This window comes from Mesoplodon densirostris, chromosome 4, assembly GCF_025265405.1.
Source record: "Mesoplodon densirostris isolate mMesDen1 chromosome 4, mMesDen1 primary haplotype, whole genome shotgun sequence".
In the NCBI taxonomy this organism is placed as follows: domain Eukaryota; kingdom Metazoa; phylum Chordata; class Mammalia; order Artiodactyla; family Ziphiidae; genus Mesoplodon; species Mesoplodon densirostris.
In genome coordinates, this window is record NC_082664.1 from 3,419,523 (window position 1) to 3,435,518 (window position 15,996).

A 15,996-nucleotide genomic window follows, 5' to 3' on the forward strand; every position below is an offset into this window, starting at 1 on the left:
AGAGAGCCCGCTTGCGTTAGAGTTGCTACTGTGGGTATCTAGACTGGGCGTTTCGTAAAAATTAAACTTGTTTCACCAGTGACTAAAAGGGTGTTGCCTTATTGACTCAAGTCAGGATTCTGTGCTATGTGACGGGGGACGTAACTGGTAGCGTTCTCTTATTCCACAAATACGTTTCTCCTTGCCGCCTCATCAGCCTCTGCAGGTCACTCTGCTCGTGAACTTGTTTCCAGGAGCCCATCGGTCGTATTTGGCACCGCTGTGATACACTTCTGTTTTTCTTTTCAGATTTCTAGGTGGACAGGGAAACCGTCGAGCTCCGCTAGATGTGGCGCTTGCCTCACTCCCACTGTTTTCTTTAGGGGCACCCGACTCTCCCTCACCCGCGTGTCCATCCACAGGTGCTGTGGTCTGCTCCCCCGGATTACCTGCGCTCTGCCCAGCTCCCTCCCCAGCGCCGTCACCCTCACCTCCTGCCGGGCCCCTCCCTGGTCCTGCTCTCGTCCCTCCCCCTCCAGTCTGCCCTGCACAGGGCAGCCAGAGGAAGCTGTAATCATGGAGCAGGGTACAGCTTCTCGTGGTTCTCAGAGTGGAGCCCAAAGTCCCCGCCGTGGCCCGTGGGGCCTGGCCTCAGCCCGTCCGCACTCGCCGCACTCTGCCCCAGTCGCCGCCCCAGTCGCCGGTTCCCGTGTCTCCAGGGCCCACGTTCCTGCTCCTCTCGGTCCCTTTGTCTGGAAGGCGACCCTGGCCCAGCCGGCTTCCTCCTGCCCTTCAGACCCCCGGGCCTGGGTCCTCGCGGTGGCCCGTGTGCGGGAGCCGCCAGTTGGGCCCTCCCACGCCTACAGTTGGGTTTTCTTCCTGGTCCCCGTCACTCTGAATTCCTGTGTCCACCTCCCCCCACGTGATGTCAGCCCCGTGGAGGAGGGACCCGTCGCCTAGTGGGTGCTGACAAGTTTGTTATTGAGAGAGTGAGTGAGCAGAGGGCCTTTGAGAGTCGTCTGTGTGACCGAGTTGTGCAGGCGTGGGAGCGACAGGACTCCCGCCCGTGGAAGCCGCTCTCGGGTGGAAGGGACGGGCGACAGTGCCAGGAGGCCAGGGTGGGAGGCCCAGCTGAGGCTGCCGTCGGGCAGGAGGGGGCAGGGAGATCAGGGAAGCTTCTCAGCGGAGGGGTCAAGTGAGGTGAGTCTCGAAAGCCGAGTTCTGAGGCAGGATGGGAGGGCTGTTGAGAGCAGGGGTCTGCAGGGGAGGCTTCCTCCTTAGACAGGCCCGGCCACAGGCTGATGGCTGCCCTCTCCCAGGAGACACTGCGCCTCAAATTAAGACCAAGGGCCTGGAGCCCAGTTGCCTGGGTTCACAGCCTAGCTCTGCCACTTGCCAGCTGTGTGACTGAGGCCGCGCCATCAAGCCTCCTTTCCTGACCTGTAAACCGCGGTCATGACAGTAGCTGTGGTGAGGGCTGTTTTGAGGATTGACAGCGATGGTGGCCGTAAGTCGTTGAACCTGAAGGCACAGCACGTCATAGTTACATAGTTACTAAGTAACTCTTAGTACTACGGTCTCCGTGATACTAAAGGATTGTCTCTCTGGCTGAGTCATCGGGGAGTGGGATTTCCTCTCTCTGCTCATTGGTTAAAAGTTAACTGCTCAGACCAGAGCATCGTCTCTTAAAAGCATCAAAGGGGGCGGTTCCTATAAGGAACAGCTTCTCCAGCGGTCTCTGCTCGGCAGCCCCAGCAGTAGGGGTGCTGGCTGCCGCCCTGACTCTGGCTATGCCAGTCTCTCTCTGACTGGTGGGATGACCCCATCGGGTCGCCACAGCCCCTGGGGCTCCTCCACCGTAGCCTTCAGGGTGCAGCCAGAGGGGCTGTCTTCCGGTGGAAGGCTGCCCAGCACTGCTGGCCCCGGGCCTGTGAGCTCTGAGCGAAGGGACGGCCCAGTGCTGTTGGGGGAGCACACCCAGCGCCTCGGCCTTTTCCCTCTTGGGGCTCTGGTTTCCCTTCCAGCAGTGCATTGTCTGACCCTTCCATGGGGATGCACCCATAGGAACTTACCTTTCAGTTTGTTCATGAAACTGTTTTTCTAATAAGAGCTGCTGGTTTTGTGATTCTAGGTAATTCACCTCCCTTCTCTGGTCCTGTGTCCTTTTTGCGTGGCAGGAGAACCTGGAGAGATAGTTTTAAACCACATAAAACTTGATGGAGTATTATCTGTGCTTCCGCTTCAGGCCATTAGCTCTTAGAGCACTTCCTGGAGTGTCGAACCCTTCGGTCATTTTTTCCACTGATTAAATATATGTACGTGTATATGTGTATTTTCCCCATCTAGGCAGTTATTATCTTAGCATTTGCTCTGAAGAAGATGGTCTGTCATAATCAAGGATGTTTGTCATCTCCACATATTTTTTTTCCTAAAGGAGTTGGCGTCTTCTGCCTATGCTGGTTCCTGTGTGCCTCTTGACATGATTTATAAAGTCCTTCCAATTTTGGAGGGGGAGGATTTCTCACAAAGAAAAAGAAAAAGTTCCTGTCCAGGAAGTTTTCATTCTAGCATATCTTCAGAAGAAGATCATCTGTTTTTCATAATCAAGGATGTTTGTTATTTTCACGTTTTTGTTTAAAGAAGTTGGCATCTTCTTCCTGTGCCAGTTTGTGGTCTAGACAAAGAGTATCCAAGTGTTGGGATGTCCTGCCCCCACGTCCCCACACGCTTGGTCCCTCCCTGGACCGATCGCAGACTCTTACCACCCATGGCCCTGGGGGCGTCGAGCCCCGCCCAGAGTCGGAATCAGGCAGGTCATCAACTGTTGGAATCACTCACATGAGGTGTGGCCATTCCCGAGGTTTCCTGGCAGAGAAAGCGGGTCAGGTGCAGGTGACAGAGCTTTACTGATGGCAGTGACAGCTCAGCTCACCGGGGACAGCAGCATGGCCCTGAGAACAGGGTGTACAGTGTGCGCTGAGCCAGCGGGGACACCCGTCAGACCATAGCCCCGGATGCCCTTTCTCAAACGTGGAATATCTTCCCTGCACGTGTAGAAACACCAGCCCTTTGGGGAGCAGACACTTGGGGAGACGGAGGCTCAGCTGCCTACCCGTGGGCTGGGGTCTCCAGTGAGACACCGTGAACCTGCCTCTGCTCTTTCCTCTCCTGCCTTTACTGTAGGTGAAATTTCCATATACATTTATTTTCCTTTTGAATTTTGTATTTCATTAGTCTCTCACTATATCCGTGAATCAACACAAAACTATTTTAATTTTCAGTTCTTTATAATGTATGTTATGGGACTTCATTCTGTTTCTTTCTTCAGACATTTTGAAAATATTATTATTTGTTTATTCTTCTTTAACCTGATTAAAAAATGGGCGGAAGGGAACTTCCCTGGTGGCACAGTGGTTAGGAATCCACCTGCCAGTGCAGGGGACACACGGGTTTGATCCCTGGTCTGGGAAGATCCCACATGCTGCGGAGCAACTAAGCCCATGTGCCACAACTACTGAGCCTGTGCTCTAGAGCCCACAAGCCACAACTACTGAGCCCTGTGCTGCAGCTACTGAAGCCTGCACGCCTAGAGCCCGTGCTCTGCAGCAAGAGAAGCCACCGCAATGAGAAGCCCGCACACCGCAACTAAGAAAGCCCTCACACAGCAATGAAGACCCAACACAGCCAAAATAAATAAATTTAAAAAAAAGGGGGGTGGAAGAACTGATTAGACATTTTTCCAAAGAGGAAATGCGGATGGCCAACAGGCACATGAAAAGACGCACAACATCGCTAATCATCAGGGAAATGCAAATCAAAACCACAGTGAGATATCACCTCACACCTGTCAGAATGGCTATCATCCAAAAGAACACAAATAATGAAACGTTGGCAAGGTTGTGGAGAAGAGAGAGCCCTCCTGCACTGTTGGTGAGAATGTAAATTGGTGCAGCCACTATGGAGAACAGTATGGCATTTTCTCAAAAAGCTAAAAATAGAATTACTATATGACCCAGCAATTCCACTCCTGGGTATATATCCAAAAAAACCCCCACCAAAAACACAAATTTGAAAAGATATATGCACCCCAGTGTTCATAGCAGCATTTTTTTTTGTTACAATTGCCAGCCTAGGCGTCCATCAACAGATGAATGGATAAAGAAGATGTATATATGTATATAACATATATATAATGGAATACTACTCAGCCATAAGAAAGAATGAAATTTTGCCATTTGTAGCAGCATGGGTGGATGGGAGGGTATTATGCTAAGTGAAATAAGTCAGAGAAAGACAAATATTGTATGATATCACTTATATGTGGAATCTAAAAAATACAACAGACTAGTAAATATAACAAAAAAGCAGACTCACAGATATATAGAACAAACTAATGGTTACCATTGGGGAGAGGGAAGGGAGAGGGGCAGTATAGGGGTAGGGAATTGAAAAGGGGGTTTCTGTGGGATTATATGAGAACATGTGTGTGAAACTTGAAAATTGTAAAGCACTATAGAATTTAAAGAGTCATTCAATAAAAATGAAGGGGATTGGGGTAAAATATTTCTGAAGAATATGAAAAAATGGTTTGTACAAATCAAAAATAATAACACTGCTAGTTTACATAGGAAGATTTAACGATATCAAGAAATCAGCAGTCCTTTCGGGGGCTTCCCTGGTGGCCCAGTGGTTAAGACTCTGTGCCTCTGTTGCAGAGGGTGCAGGTTCAATCCCTGGTCGGGGAGCTAAGATCCCGTATGCCGCCCGGTGTGGCAAAAAAACCCCCACAACAATATCTTGTATATTATTCAGCCATTAAAAAGGAACGAAATTTGGTCATTTGTAGAGACATGGATGGACCTAGAGACTGTCATACAGAGTGAAGTAAGTCAGAAAGAGAAAAACAAATATATTAACACATACCTGTGGAATCTAGAAAAATGGTACAGATGAACCAGTTTGCAAGGCAGAAATAGAGACACAGGTGTCCTTACATGGACACCAAGCAGGGAGGGTGGGGGGGTGGGGGTGGGATGAATTGGGAGGTTGGGATTGACATACATACATTAATATGTATAAAGTAGATAACTAATAAGAACCTGCTGTATAAAAATAAATAAAATCCAAAAAAAAAAAAACAGTGGTCCTTTCATCAGTTTATAAATAGAATTTGACTTCTATATTGATACCATCTGATTGTGTTGTACAGGTAGAAATTTTATTGACAAGAAGAATAAGTATTTACTGAAATCTGTTCTCAACTACAGCAGCGTTATGGTCCATCAGGGTCCTTGTTCCGGGGGGAAGTCCTGGGTGACAGGAACAGCAGGAAGCCGTCCACCCGGACTCGAGGCGTCCAGAGCTCCTGCAGTGGAAGCTGACCTTTGGTTGTTAGGTTTCGTGGTGACTGAATGTCGTCTTCTCTGCCCTTCTCTTCCCAATTGTAGTACTTAGTCATGGATTATTACGTGGGTGGTGATTTACTGACCCTGCTCAGTAAATTTGAGGACAAGCTTCCAGAAGATATGGCAAGATTCTACATTGGTGAAATGGTGTTGGCTATTGATTCCATCCATCAGCTTCATTACGTGCACAGGTAATCACCTTGTTACATATTTTATGGAAATCACCTTTAATGTGTCAGGATATTCCTTTCAGAGTCCCCTGGGTCATCGTTCCAGGCTATGCAGGGAAGTCATGCGGTTAGTGGGTCCTCCCTTTGACTGCCATGGTGCAGGATGCCTTACCAGGTCGCTGCTTTACACCCCAGCACCTGGCTCCCAGGAGACCCAAGCTTTATGTGACTGTTGTGACGCTCTAATTGCTGTCAGCTGAAGTCACCTTGTCTTTTGATATTTAGCTGCCATTGGCGCATGTTCTCCTCTGCCCACCCCCCAGAGCTCATGCCTCAATCACCCATAAAACACTCAGGAAAGGGGGCTTGGGTTGAGGAGAGGGGCTCACATCACAGCATCGTAAAGGACTTGAACTGAGTGAGTGTAACTGCCCTTGCATGTCAGGTGGGGGTGGGGCCCCCTCCTGCCCTCCCCCTCCCCCCTCCCCCGCCAGGACAGCCGCCTTAGTGCCTCAGCCAGCCTGTGCCTCTGTGTCAGTCTCATTCTGCCATTTCAGACAGTGCTTTCGTCCTGTGGGGTTTGGGTGGGGTTTTGTTGGTTTTGTTCTGTTTTACTTATTTTTATCAAAGTATTTCACAGCAGTAGCTTTAAAAAGTCAAATAGTTGTCCAGGGCTTATAACAGAACGTGAGTCTCCAGCCATCCCCCTCCCTGATGCCCCTTGCCATAGGTAATGATGGATAATTTTTACTTGTTTCTTCTGTTTACTTTCCTATTTCTAAATAACGGGCTTCTGTTGCTGTTTCACTTTGTGTGGGGGCTGGGGAGGTCTTAGACCACGTCTGTGGAAATGGAGATTTGACTCTTTGACACCGGTAAGTACATCGCTCTCTCGTCCCTGTGTCTCCCACACAGACTCTCAAACTTCCCTCTCCCATCTGGCCCCAGTTAGTAAAATGCAGTTGGCCCTTGAACAACATGGGTTTGAACTACACGGGTCCGCTTATACTCAGATTTCTTTCACTAAGTACATACTACAGTCCTACACGGTCTGTGGGTGCAGACCCATGGGTATGGAGGGCCGACTGTGAAATTATACTCAAGATTTTCAACTGTGCAGAGGTTGGCACCCCAGCCCCGGTGTTGTTCTGGGGTCAAATGTAATAACTTCTGGTTAGATCAGTGTTTGGTGTTTATAATATACTGTGTAAATATTACAGATGAGCCTTGTGGTATAAATAGTTACACTTCCTCTATAAAGTTGTGTTTCCTCTGGAGTTAATAATTGCACTGTTTTTTCTTTGGCTACTTCTCTGTGTAGCTGCCACTAACTATCCCCAAATATCGTGACCAAATTATAAAGCTCTGTACGTTCAGACACACCAGCCATCCTCAGTCTCCCTTCCTGGATCCATCCCTTCTGTCTTTCCCACGCCTTCCTGCTCTGGTGGCTCTCATCCTGAGGTTTCTTTTTGAGTGGAGAGGTTCTCTTCCCGTCTCCCTGGGATGGGCTCCCTTGTTTTCTGAGTCGTGCGTCTTTCTCTTTCTTGGTTTATTCTTTTGATTTGGTGGCACGTATCCTCCAGCAGTTTCTGGAAAAGGAGGTGTGTGAAATAATTTTTTTGAGAGGAGCATCTTAATTCCATTCACATACGTGACTGATAGATGATCCCGTGTGGAATTTAGTGTTGCCGTCGAGAGGTTTGCAGCTGTCATGAGTCCCCTGACCTTGCACTGTGGTTGGGCTGAGCCTCTGAGCCTGTCAGGGATTTTCCTAAGTAGACGCAGCTCCTGCTCTGAGGGTAGCAATGGCTCCCAGTGTCAAAGTAACAGCCCTTCAAGTCCTGCCAAGAGTGTGACCTCATTGCCCTGGGAGCGGGGGGGCAGCTTGCCTGGGGCCACACGCTCCTGCCCAGGATGGCTGCTACCCGGCTTTGGACCCCTGCGAGGCTCACTGTGCAAGAAGCAATGGGGAGCTCGGACTTGGGAGCCCCCCACCACGGTGGGTGCTGCCGCTTCCTGAGAGGTCAGCCCCAGATGCCAGCAAAGGCAGAGACCGAGAGCGACAGGCTCACGAAGGATTGCAGCTGGGAAATCACATCCCCAGAGAGAAAAGCATACGTTCAACTTACGATCGAAATAAGAACAGGTACACTTTTAAGAGAAGGAATATTCAGAGACCAAAAAAGGCCTTAGGAAAGGAAAATCAGAAAGCCAAGTAGAAGAGGTGTGGAGTGGGAGTAGAGGCCCTGGACGGAGACAGAGGCGGCCCGGGGCCTCCAGGAGCCGGGCTGGCACGGAGGCCCGTCCGTGGGGGCACGGGGACCAGCCCTGCGCCACCTCCACCGAGCCTGCGGCTTGGTTTTGCAGTAGGAAGCCTCACAGGCGCACCGTGTGTCTCTCAGAAATGGGACAGCAGTGGGCGGGAGGGCCTCCCTTCTCAGCATCACAGGCAGAACAGGAAGGAAAACAGACTGCAGTCTGTCCAGGGCTGTAACCCCACCCGCCCACCCACCCGGCCCCGCCCCGCCCCGGCCAATTCCAGCGTTTTAGCCAGTCACAGCAGCCGACAGAGCAAAGGCACTTTCGGGGACTGGAGCTGCTGCTCAGCTGTGCGCCTGACTCTGCTGGAAAAGCGGCCCCCGCCGGGCTTGGAGGGAGAATGGGCTGGGTTAGTCCCAAGCAGGGTGGTGGCCCGTGGGGACGGTCAGCTCTTGGATTGGCTGCTCTCTCAGTTGGTGCTGTGGGGACCACCTGCCCAGCTCAGAAGCACTGCTGGTAGCCGCTCTGGGTTAGTCCTTGCCCTCGGCCTCCCTGGTGCTGTGCTGAGAGGGACTTTCTTTGTAACCTCCCTGCATGCAAATGGGCAATTCAGTTTTTTTTAAAATAACATTTATTGATGATATTATATTTTAAATAGAGAATCATGCTGCCCAGATAATCCAACACCTTTGAAAAAAAAAGGTGCACGCAGATGGTTAGCAGCTGAACGCCTCTGGAGGGTATAAGGGGAGAGGGGCAGCCTTTGTGAAGACCCTCCCCACCCGTCTTCTTAGACTCAAGTAGTGATTCACTGCTGCATAGTTAGGACTTTTTCCCCTTTGTATCTAAAAGCAACCTGTGGGGAGACACTTATTTAAGATCATGCATACATCCTCTTCAGAGTTTGCCCCTACGTTTAGTATCTGTTGATGATTTTTGCCCGGGCCAGCCTTTACTGTGATGGTTGCAAAATGACAATTTCCAAACTCCAGGATCCCCTCCACGTTGAAGCAACTCCCTTCTCTCCCATTTGTCTGTTTATTATCAGTGTGGGTACATGGATCCTTTGTCACCCCAACGGTTTATAATTTGTCATTGTCTGAATTCTTTTTATGCTTATATTGTCCCATATTTGGCCAGTGGAAGCCCCTTCTAGCTGACTCCCATGTTTCTGACGTGCCCTCATCGTTTTTGAGAACTGCCTTAGTTTCTGGCTCATCTCGTACCTTCTCTGAGGAACCCTGGTTCCTTTAGTGGGGAATGGTTTTAAAGACCATATCTGGGTGCTGGGTGTGCTCAGAGTTACAGGGTGTCTGCTTTAGGCCCCTCAGTGGACAGAGTAAAGTACATGTCCGTACACGTCCGCATTTATACACACAGACCCATGTCCAATTTGGGAATCACGAGTTACCCTTCTGGCTTTCTCCCGGTCCATTTCCGTCTCCCCCTCTGGCTCCCAGCAGCACCAGCACGTCCAGTCATTTTCCCAGCCCTGCCATGTATCTGAAGTAGCTTCAGAATCGCTCTGCTTTTTTTATTACTATAATTTATAAATTTATTTATTTACTTACTTATTTTTGGCTGCGTTGGGTCTTTGTTGCTGCGCGCAGGCTTTTCTCTAGTTGCGGCGAGTGGGGGCTACTCTTCGTTGCGGTGTGTGGGCTTCTCATTGCAGTGGCTTCTCTTGTTGCAGAGCATGGGCTCTAGGCGCGCGGGCTTCAGGAGTTGTGGCTCGCAGGCTCTAGAGCGCAGGCTCCGTAGTTGTGAAGCACGGGCTTAGCTGCTCCGCGGCATGTGGGATCTTCCTGGACCAGGGGTCGATCCCGCGTCCCCTGCATTGGCAGGCGGACTCTTAACCACTGCACCACCAGGGAAGTGCTAAGCTACCAGGGACCCTCGCTCTGCTTTTATCCTACTAAAAACAAACCTAACCCTAGCCCTAACCCCACCTCCCAACTGCAAGTGTCAGGTTCTCTGCCGTAAGTTACTTAGGTTTGGGGTTTTTTTCTACCCCATTTCCCTTTAGTGCTGTTGTGTTACTGGTTTGAAATACGATTGGGTTCACTGGTTTCATCAGCTTTCCATTTCAGGCGCCCGTTCCCATCTTTGTTGATTTCGTTTCATTTTTTAAGCATGTAGAACACAAGCATGCTTCAATAATACCAAAACTAAACAAGGTTATACTCAGAACTGTCACTTCCTTCCGTATCGCATCCACCTCATTCCCTGCCCCTTCTAAGTAACCAGTTCCTTGTTTTCTGTTTATCGTGTGTGTGTGTGTATGTGTGTGTTTATATATGCAAGATTAGCACATGTTTCCTTATTTCTCCTTTCCTTAAACAGAAGGTAGCATGGTTAAATATGCACTTACGCATTTTGTTTTTTTTCACTTAACATATCCTAGAAATCATTCTGTATCAGTTCATGGAGCTCTTCATTCTTTTTTACATTTGCATAGCACGCCACATGTATCGGTACCATAGTTAATTCTCTTGTGGGTGGATATTTAGGTTGTTTCTAGTATTTTGCAATTATAAATAATGCAGTAATGAGTAACCTCATACATACATCTTTTTGTATTGTCAGTATGTCTTTAGGGTGAATTCCTAGAAGTGGGATCACTGGATCGACAGAGAAATAAAATACATATTAGATATACACTAACATTTTTTATTAGCTTTATCAGATGTTGCCAGTTTCCTTCTGTAGAGATACACCTTTTTGTGTTCCTACCAGCAGTGTATGAAAGTGCCTGTTTGCTTGCAGCCTTGGCAACATAGTGTATTTTTATGCTTTTGCCATCTGATGGATTAGAGATGGTGTACAGTTGGGTTTTTTTTGTTTTTGTTTTTTGTCTTTCTTGTGGAGTTGAATTTCATTTTTATATCTTTCTGTGTGTGTCTGTGTGAGTTGTTTATTTCATGTCATTTGCCCATTTTTCTGATTTCTAGCTTTTTCCCTTCAGTTGCTAAATATTTGCCCTTTATCTGTAATATATGTTGCAAATATTTTTTCCAAGTTTGCATTTTGCTTTTTGATTTTGCTTATTGTAGTCTTTTGCCATGCAGATTTTTTTAACGTATTAAATTTATTGGTCTTTTATTACATTGGGATTTTGAGTCATAGTTAGAAGTACTTTTTTTTTCAAACCCCAGAGAGAAAGAAAACCCATGTTTTCTTCTAATATTTTTATTTTTTATGTATGGATCTCTGATCCATTTGTAGTTTATTCTTGTATAAAGAATGGATCTGATTTTATCTTTAACTAAAAGGCTCTTCAGTTGTCCCAGCATGAAACTTACTTGCGTCTTTGCCCACTGATCTGAGATAACATCTTTATTATATACTCAGTTTCTTTATGAATTTGGTCTGTTTCTGGACATTCTATTCTGTTCCATTGTCGTCTTTCTCTCTGTGCTCTGGGACCACACTACTTTAATCATGGAGGCTTGAAATCACGTAAGGCCAAGTCCCCCCATCATACCTCTTTCTCTTCAGTGTTTTTCTAGCTATTCTTCCATGTTGGTTGTTCCATATCAACTTGTCTGGCTCCAAAAAACAGGACATTTTATTTGTTTATTTTTAAATTTGATGGGCCCTTTAGTCTGTAGATTCGGGTCTTTTTTACTTCTGGAAAGTTCTCTTGGAGTATAGTTTCAAATGTTAGTTATGCTTTATTGTTTTGATTTCTTTAGGGACTCCTGTTATGTATATGTTGTGCCTTCTTTGCTTGTTTTCCATTTCAGTCTCCAGCTACTTTCTCTGACCCTTTTTAATTCTTTGTCTCATTTTTATTCTTTCAGACCTTTTCCTCCATTTCTTCAATGCCTTTCATTAGATTTTTATTTAAATTGATTCCCCTTTGGCATCTTATAATTTAGTCCTTATTTCTATTAAGATTTTTTCTTTTTCTTCTGTTTCTTTCCTGGGTTAAATCAACTCTCTTTTCACTTCTCCCTATGTTTGTCTAGTTCTGTTTGTAGTTTTTTTTTTGTTTGCTTTTTGTTTTGCCACACTGCAGGGCATGTGGGATCTTAGTTCCCTGACCAGGGATTGAACCCACGCCCCCTGCAGTAGAAGCATGGAGTCTTAACCACTGAACCACCAGGGAAGTCCCCTGTTCTTAGTTTTTATTTTTCTGACTCACTGAGGGATTATATTATTTTGCTTTTCATATTCCTGAGTATTTATTTAAGGAGATTTATTTCAGTTTGGAGTGCTAGAAGGGTTTTTTGCTTTGTTTATCTTTTTGGGTAAGAATTGTCATCATCTTTTGCTCACGTTTCTTTGTGAGACTCGTCTGTGGTGTTGGGGGTAGTTGGTGCTCCCATGTGTTTTCACTGAGATGTAGCGTTCTGTCACGTGAGGACAGCCCGCTGCTTTACCTGTCTCCTGCAGTTGGACGTTAGGTGGATCCCACTTTGTGACTGTTACAAGTTGTGCTGCTGGAAACATCCTTGTACTCCTCTTGGTGAATGTCTTCCTCTGCTTTTAAAGTTTATGTTCCTTTTCGTGTTTATGTGGCTTTTCCAGTCGCATAAGCTTATTCTGCCAGGAAGGAGGGCTAGTTCCTTAAAGTCCACCCTGCCGTCCCCCCATCCCTGCCCGGTGTTGGCAAGTGCACAGAAGAACAGTCAGTAAGACCACGGGTTTAGTGGGACAGTTTACTTTCCTGCTGCTGTATGACTGGGTAGACTACTCCACTCTGGAGCTTCCCTGTCATTGTCTATAAAATACAGTTTGGGGGTACGTGGTGCTTTGTTGGTCTGTAGCTGTTTGGCCCCAGTTGCTCAGGCGTCTCTTCTCGGTGGTGATGGCCACCTTGACTCGCTTCACACTCTGTCTCTCTACCTCTTTTTATATCTCCTCCTGTTTCTGTGTAGCACTTGCCCTGTGGATTGTACTCAGGGATGCCAAGACCATGTGCATATCTGTGCATGTGCATGTTCATTTCCTGACACCCCAGCTGGTGTGAGGCTTCGTGAAGGCAGGGCAGAGCGGTCTTGGTACTGTCGTACGCCCGGGCTCGAGAGCAGCGCCTGGCATGAGGCAGGTGCTCTGGAAGCATTGGTTCGCAGGCTGGGTGGGTGGGTGGGAACAGTAACGGTGTCTCAGCGTGTTAATGGGGGATTAACCGCTGTGCAGGAATGAGCGCTGGTGGTGACTGCTGCTGCCGTGCCTGACTGCATCATCACAGGGATGTTTTCTTGGATTGTTACAGCTGTCATGACTGATGCTAGCATTTCCCCCAGTGACCCGCTACCAGTTAAGGGCTTTGACCTACCTAATGTGTTGCATGGAAATGGTTAACTTGTGTATTTATTTTACTAACAGAGACATTAAACCTGACAATGTCCTTTTGGATGTGAATGGTCATATCCGCCTGGCTGACTTTGGATCGTGTTTGAAGATGAATGATGATGGAACTGTAGGTATTTTTGCTGGAGATTTTCCATTTGGTTTTGGGGTTTGCTTGCAATTAGAAGGGGCTTATTTACATTTTCAGTTTGAGATACAATTAAGAAACCAAGTTTATTAATGTAAATTAAGAAGAATGCGCTTAGGAGACAGTTGAAATTTTCTATTAAGTTTAAAACATCTTTATTGTTTTTTATGTTTACAAAAATAATACGTATGCCTTCTAAAAGGGGAGTTGTCAGGTTTCCTCAGATCCCTAGGCAGCTAAAAGCATGCCAGCACGGCAGTGGAAGAGAGGCAGCCCTTGGGTCCTTGCTTAAAATGCCTGCTAGGTGGACAGGCCTTAACTGGGTGACGGTGCATTCTCGTTTCTGTCTGGGGCGGGACTTCCTGTCAGCCAGGGGTGTTGCAGATGTAGAAATGGGGGCCTTGATACCCCTGTTCCAAGGGCCAACGGACACTCCCCGCACAGCAGGAGGACCTCCCCAGAGGGGCCGTCGCCAGGAGGCCGGGCTTGGGCCTCCGCTGGACCAGCACGCTGGCTGAGTGGCCTCAAGTGGGGCTGCCGCACCTCACTCAGCTGCTCCCAGCCAGCGGCTTGCACTGCGTTAGGGAATCAGCTGCGTTCTCCCTTGCGGCCCTGGTCGCAGTTTCAGTGTGAGGTGTTTGGGAGACTTTTCTTCTTTAGAACCTACACATATCATAAAGTCTAATGCAACTACTTCTCCAGAGGAGAGCAGACCCCCGCCCCCCTTCTTACTGTGAGTTTTCAAGCAGCAGTAAAAGAACCTGTAAAACTGGCATCACTTGACAGTGTTTTCAAAAGAGTGAAGCGATTTACTCACTTTCTCTCCACAAAGCCAGTCTCTTATTTCTGGAAGTCTTGACCACGCGTTGATTGATATATCGGTGCTGTCCCCGAAGCCAGTCTTGTAACGCTGGGAGCAGTGGCCTTGGTCTGAGCCGGAGTGTTGGTCACCTTTCTTACCTGCATGGCACCCCCGTCCCGGTGGCACCCACCCTGCGATGGCTCCTGACAGCTGTCGCCCTGCTGCCCGGTCAGAGCCCTGAGGACTCCCTGCTGAGTCATCCAGATGGCTCTGGGGCTGGCACCCGGGGAGAGCCTGGTCTTTGTGCAGATGGGCCTTCTTGGTTGTTCGTCTCCGTGTCCTGCCTGACCCTCAGGCCTGTGGACTCCACGTGCTCTGAGGCCGGTCTGTGACCTCTCAGCCTGCGCAGCCCCCTTGCCTCCTCACCAGTTGTAGCTCTCCATAGAGGTGTCGCTGCATTCAGGTCCATTCCCAGTGCCCCATGTAGGGAGTGTCCAGGCACCCAGCTGGTCCCTGGACCTACTTGCAGACGTTCCTGTTTGGGGGCCAGAGGGTAGGGTGTGGTGAGCAGCCTGGACTTCCCCTGGGAGCATGTTAGAAATGCAGCGTCTTAGAATCTCTGTCTCACAGGTACATGGTGTCCCTGCATGAAAGTCTGAGAAGGGCTGGGCTGGATGCACATGGTCCTTGGACCACACTTTGAGCCGCAGTGGAGAATGTGGGTCTTCAGTGCCATGTGGAGGCTTGGTGGGCATTTGGGCGTTGAAAGACCCAGTGTGCAAGAGTCTCGTGCATTCTGGACATTGCCTGATGTTTAGTGCTGTAGGAACACTTACTTGCATTGAATTTTGAATTCTTAGGTTTATAAATCATGATCAGGTGCCAGTTTTATTCCAGGATGATTTCATCATCTGCTGTCCCTGTTTTAGAGAAAATAATTAGGAATTTGAAAGTAGAGATGCCCTAGGGTTACCCCTCAACACCAACCGCCCTCTCCCCTAAGGTGCAGTCCTCTGTGGCCGTGGGCACCCCTGACTACATCTCCCCAGAGATCCTGCAGGCGATGGAGGACGGCATGGGCAAGTACGGCCCTGAGTGCGACTGGTGGTCTCTGGGCGTCTGCATGTACGAGATGCTCTATGGAGAAACGCCGTTTTACGCAGAATCCCTTGTGGAGACCTATGGAAAGATCATGAACCATGAAGTAAGCGGTTGCATTTCCACACCCTGTTTGCTCTAGTCCCGAGGCGCAGGCCCCGAGGCAAGGAAGGCAGCCTGAGGGGGAGTCACTGGGGAAGAGGGATGGGGTGGAGCAGGCTGGGCAGCCCGACGGGAGTCTGCACAGGCCGCTGGCGCAGAAGGCATGGGTGGGAGGGGAGGTTCCAAGGATGCTCCTGTTTCCTGGCGGAGGGTGACGGGTTCATCAGGCCAGGATCCCTGCAGGAGAAGCGAGCGGGCTTCGGTAGGAAGACGCAGGTACCCGCGGTGCCGTGTGGGGTGGGAGTTGCCAGAGAGGGTGGCCCACTGACCACTGTGACCTGTGCTTCTGGATCCGTCAGATGCCAGCTCGGACTCTCAAACCTGTTTGCCCAGAAGTCAGTTGTCATGAACAGATCACACATCTCAACATAGTAGCGTTCGTAGTCCTTTCTTGATGCTATTTCTTTTCCTCTTATTTTTCCCCTTTCCTTTTCCCAGCTATTCATTTTTCACTTCAACATTGCTCTCTTCTGTTTCCTTCGTCTTTCTGTTTATTATTTCTTCTTCCACCTAGTGTTTTTGTCATCCGTGTTTTTTCTTCACGCTCCTCTTGAAATGTCTTTCTAATGCCAGTGTCATCCTTTCTGCCTGTTCGCTTACCGCATTCTTTTTTTCCCCGCCTGCTCCGTCACTCACACACCCCAGCACGGTTCGCACTTGTCTGCCATCTGT

At 48.5% G+C, this 15,996-nt stretch overlaps 1 protein-coding gene across 1 annotated transcript in view; it reads left to right on the forward strand.

The window, feature by feature from the left end:
• CDC42BPB (CDC42 binding protein kinase beta) overlaps positions 1–15,996 on the forward strand; it is a 113,157-nt gene that overhangs the window by 55,991 nt on the left and 41,170 nt on the right. The window contains 3 exon segments of the mRNA XM_060095590.1: positions 5,427–5,575; positions 13,151–13,244; positions 15,068–15,268. Of these exon segments, the coding sequence (XP_059951573.1) occupies positions 5,427–5,575; positions 13,151–13,244; positions 15,068–15,268 (444 nt within the window).